The 5,209-nt window shown below is 34.4% G+C and overlaps 1 protein-coding gene across 1 annotated transcript; it reads right to left on the bottom strand.

The window, feature by feature from the left end:
* Window positions 1-678: 678 nt before the first annotated feature.
* On the bottom strand, window positions 679-3,981 carry INS49_006728 (uncharacterized protein; the record flags this gene model as incomplete). The annotated part of the gene is made up of 2 exons (XM_043167497.1): window positions 679-684; window positions 3,667-3,981. The coding sequence occupies 2 exons, from the start codon at window positions 3,979-3,981 to the stop codon at window positions 679-681; spliced, it is 321 nt and encodes a 106-aa protein (XP_043028641.1).
* Between the last annotated feature and the right edge of the window lie 1,228 nt (window positions 3,982-5,209).

The following is a 5,209-nucleotide window of genomic DNA, read 5'->3' on the forward strand; positions in this document are numbered from 1 at the left end:
TGCAATTCCATATTTAAAATATCTTAAGCTTAATTAAAATAGCTACTTATTAATATAGATTTTTATAATAATGCTTTAAGTATTTAAAGAACTTATTTATATTAAAGCTATTTTAAGGCCTACCTTGCTTATAAAATATTATAATATATAATTATACCTTAATAAATAGCTAATTTTATAAGAAAATTTAATATTTTTAAAAACCCTTAATAAAGTTTATATTAATTTATAGCTTATATTATATTATAATCTTTTAAGTTAAAAAGCTATCTTAGCTATTATTAAATAAGGGCTTAATTAAGAGCGGCTTGCATTAAATTAAGAGTAAGTTAAAAGGATTTATATATACTTTAAGCTTTATAAATTAATAAAGTATTATTATAAGAAGAAATATAATAGTATTGCTATTAATATTAATAAGCATTGCTATAAATAATTAAGAAGGCTAAGGCGCTTTTTAAGCATTTTTATAACTTAATATTAAAATAAGTTAAAGAATTCTTAGCTATGCATTTTATAAAAAGATTAATATCTTAAATATAAGGTTATTTACCTTTATAATATAAATATCCTTTTTAATATAATTTAAAGATTATAATTTAATATTATAAGTTAACCTTAAGTATTTACTAAAAGGTACTTAAAAGGAGTTATAAATTATAATATTTAAAAAGTAAGTTAAGCCTTAAAAGGGCTTAACTTTAAATCTATCTTTTAAGTATATGCCTTATTATATAAAAGGATTGGGTGCAATATAGGCCCGGCATAAGCATGCATTATGGCTTGGGCAATAGCCCAAGCCCATCATACTTTATAATTTTTATTTTAATAATTATTAAAAAGTAAAAAAGCATAACTTAATAATATTACCTTTTAATTTATTTTTAATTTTATATAATATTTATATTTAATAATATTTAAAGCTTAAAATTAATATATTTTATAATATTATTCTTAAAATCTTATTAAATTAAGTAAATTACTTTCTTAATTTTAGTTTTTATTTTATAAATAAATAAAAAATTATAATTTAAAAGTAAGTTATATTTTATTAATTAAATCTTTTTTTAATAAAATTAACCTTTATTTCTTTAATAAAAACCTTAAAGTATTTAAGTAAGCTTAATAAAGCTATAATAATAAAAAGGTTATTATTATTATAAAATACTTTAAATTAAAAAATATTATTACTTTTAATTAATTTATTATTTAAGGAATTAATTAATTAAGTTAATTTCTTAAACTTTAATATTTTAATTAATTTTTATTAATTTTTAAAAAGGGTATAAATTTAAATTTATTAACCTTAAAAGGTAATTAAATAATTAATTTATCTTTTCTTTAAAGTTATTTATTAAATAAATTAAAAATTATAATATTACTTTAATTATAATTTATATATATTATAATTATTACTTTTAATATTTATATAACTTTAATTTAATAATGTTAATAATCTTATATTAAAATCCTTAATTAATTTATTAAATATAATATTTTTTAAATAAAAATTTAAATATAATATTATCTTTTAACTTTTTAATTTTATAATTATAATTTTTAATTTTTAAAAGCTTATATTATTATTTTACATTTTTTAATCTTTAAATAATTAATATAAATTAATATAACTAAGTTTATATACTTATAAAATTAAAATAAAAAATAAAAAATATAAAAAAAAATAAAAATAAAAAAAGAATAAAAAGTAAAGGATTTAAATATTCTTAAGAAAAGAATTTTATTATTTTATAAATAAATCTTTATTACCCTTTTTTAATTAAAAAAGGTGTTATATAACTTAACTTATTAATATTTATTTATTAATGCTAAGTAAGGTTTTTATTTACTTAATAATTATTAATAATATTAATAATAAAGCTTATTTATCTTTATATTTTATAAATTAAATAATTTACTTTAATAAATAAATAAAAATAACTTAAAAAATATTAATTAATATATAATAATTATATATTTAAAGTAAAATACTTAAAATATTTACTTTATATAAATAATAAGGTAGCTATAGCTTTAAAAAGCTAACTCCTAAGATATAATTATGTTTTGGAGTATGTGCAGCTAATTTGGTTATATTAAGTAGGCCAATGCTAGAAGCTAAGTAGGCGTACTGTGGAAGCTGGGTAGGCGTACTCTGGCTCCGGCCAGATCAGGCTGAGACACAAGTGGGATTGCACGGACTGAGGGTGCTTATGATCGGGAGGGATGGTGGGATGCAGGCCTGACAAGCTTGTGATGGGCCCATGTTGTGTGACATTCTCCATCTCCAAAGTCCCACAGCTATGTATTGGTACCTTGGATTTGTCAGGTTTCACAGAACGCGTAACCTGAGTCTGGGCACCTTTCACTCCAGTTGCACATGCCCTCACAGCCCCCTAAGACATGCGTGGGTTGGCACTGACCGTGTGAATTTACCTGCAAGTATCATTGGTAGGCGGGGCAAATCATCCGAATAACAATGCTAGCCCTTGATCAATACTCGTCCAACAGACCCCGACCTGCCAGCACTCTGAAGTCATGGTCTTTGGGTGTTGACAGTTCCTGATATCAATCCGGGTGTTACAATGGAATGAGCTGACGTCTATTGACCCTGTGTGGACTTGGAGGAGCCAATTGCGTGTGTCTACATTCTCAAGGAATGAACGTCTTGTGGAAAGTCGTCGATAGAGAACACTCCCCCCAGAGAAAAAGCCCTCCCTCATAGAGGCTTTCGGCCAACAGCAGTTATGTATCCTCCTTAGTGGATCACAAAGCCTTTCTCCGTCTCATTGACTGCCGCTGCAAAGAGGCCAAGCCATGCCTCGCGTGTTAGGTGTGCATTTAGGTCCTGTGCTCTTGTCGGGTCAAGCTTATCCCAGACCACCGGGTAATCATCAGTCCAGCCTCTGTAACCCTGGCTTCTCTTCTCATACCGGCGCAGGCACGCGTTTGTGAAACCATACTGGCCGAGATGTGTGATATATAGTCTAATCAGCCATATTCCGTTGCCACAAGTAACGTCAGCAATCTTTAGCCGATACCCCTACCTGGGGTCGACAGAGAATCTTTCGATGGTGGGCTTCAAAAGAGAGCTGATGGTATTCTTGATGAGGAAGTGCTGAAGGTGCAAAAGTACAGATGTTCTGAAATTTCTTGGCGGAGCGACCGAGTACTTGGACTGGTCATAGTCCTCGGCATGGACAGAGGATTTAGTCGTCGTCTTCTTGAATCGGTGACATGAGAAGGCGAAAGCAGGAAACTACCTGGGTATCTGAAGAAATAATATAATTTGTACTCAAAGAAACCTTGATCGATTTATGAACCCCCCAGAAACAAATATTTAGATTACATGACGCACATCTCAGGCTATCTTAGGTCATGCCTACCCCAGTGTTCATACTATCTTGCCCAATCTTCCGGAAAAGAAGATATGATGTCCGGCGTGGAATGGTAGAAGTCCGGAAGTAAAATCTTCGTGGGCCGGTATCTGGACCCAATTGCATATCATAATTTTGGAGAATATGTGCAATAGCGAGTTTCATAACAAAAGACGCGTAGAATCTTCCCGGACTGCTCTCCAAATCAGCAAGCGAGCCAAAGTAAGTCGAGTTTGGACAGTACTTACCAAACATGGCCCCCCAAACCCCAAAGCGGGTAGGAAAATACCACGTCTGTAAATCTGCTAGAATTCCGTAGTTGTCCATTCTCATCCAAGAATCTCCATGGAGAGAAGTCTTCGGCGTTCAGATAGTGAGCTTCATCCCTTAGAATTGCATTCATGGGCACACAGGCCACGTCTCCTGGAAGAATCTGCGTGCCGTCTTTGAAATTGAAAGTTGACATGACTTTTCTGCGCACGGAGATAGCATCTGACGGGCGTAAACGCGAAGACTCCTTCATAAAGGCATCGAGAAGAGCGATATCCTCGAGCGAAGCAGCGGGGTTCTTCTTTCCGATCTCAGTGCCGCCAGACGCATCCATAGATGAGGATAGCTCTTTTCTTAAGGGCTCAATGTATTCTGGGTGCTCACATAGGTTCTCCAGGGCGTACACGAGGGTGAGAGCGGGCTGATGCACTGATGCAAACCACACACCGAGCAGTACCTGAACGATCCTCTTGGCTGTCCATTGGCGTTTGCGGCTGTTGGCATCGACAAAAAATTGGATACAGTCCACTGGCCGTGATGCACGAGGCTTGTCATCTAACAAATTTCTCGCCTGACTAAGTCGCTCTTCGACTACCGGGGTGAGATGCTTTATAATTGCCTGGGACGCCCGGTGATTTCGCATTAGTAGTGGTCCGACAAAGGGACGTAAGAATGTTGGCGACCAGCGCAGTATCTCTGCCGTGAAGAGAAGATCTTCTATAAAAGACCGGAGGGCGCCATGGAACGTAGGGTTGTTGGCAAGGTCCGCGCCGAAATAGGTTCTAGCGTTAGCGGCTGTTATAACTGTCTTAGCCACAGACCAACTCGAGACTCTGGTCCAACCACCCTTTACTTTGGCACCATTGGACAGCTCTTCTTGAAAAGCAGTTGAGATCATTCGTGAGACTGGTTTGTAGAGATGGGGAATGCAAGAAGTGAGGACCACACGAAGTACTCGGTGATGCAAAGTGCCATTCGCATTCCCATTGTCGTCAACCTTCAAACCACCCATGGTGTGATCTGGCATGAACATCTAAAAATGTGAGCTATCAACATATGAATTGGCCACCCAATGGAGAGTAATAACTTACATCGTTTGCCAATGCATGGAGTGACATCTGTTCCTTTGACGACGTTCTCAGCTCACTCATGTGTTGATCTGACGAAACGTTCACATAGACAGCTTCTGGAGTCTGCAGGATGAACGGAACGCCTGGAATCTGTTGAAAATTAGACATGCTCTCTGGGCCAAGCTGAAGGAAGTATCTTTCCATACATAATTTTGAAGAATTATATCAGGCCCAGACCACATATATGTAAGACCAGGAAACCATTTTCCAAACCAACTGCGATATCTTGCCTGAGCAACGCCATTTCTTTGCTGCTATGCATGGTCAGGATCAACTTTGTGAAGAGGCTAGCAGGGAAAGAACCTTCGACTTCCAACGCCGGACGTAGAGTTGATGGACCACCCAGACAAAGCACAAGTAGGCTATAAAGCCATGGACAGAGAAGACCCAGAGGATCAACATGATGATATGAGCACTTAAGCAAGAGCCTTT

This window comes from Diaporthe citri (assembly GCF_014595645.1).
Source record: "Diaporthe citri strain NFHF-8-4 chromosome Unknown scaffold_2, whole genome shotgun sequence".
In the NCBI taxonomy this organism is placed as follows: Eukaryota; Fungi; Ascomycota; class Sordariomycetes; order Diaporthales; family Diaporthaceae; genus Diaporthe; species Diaporthe citri.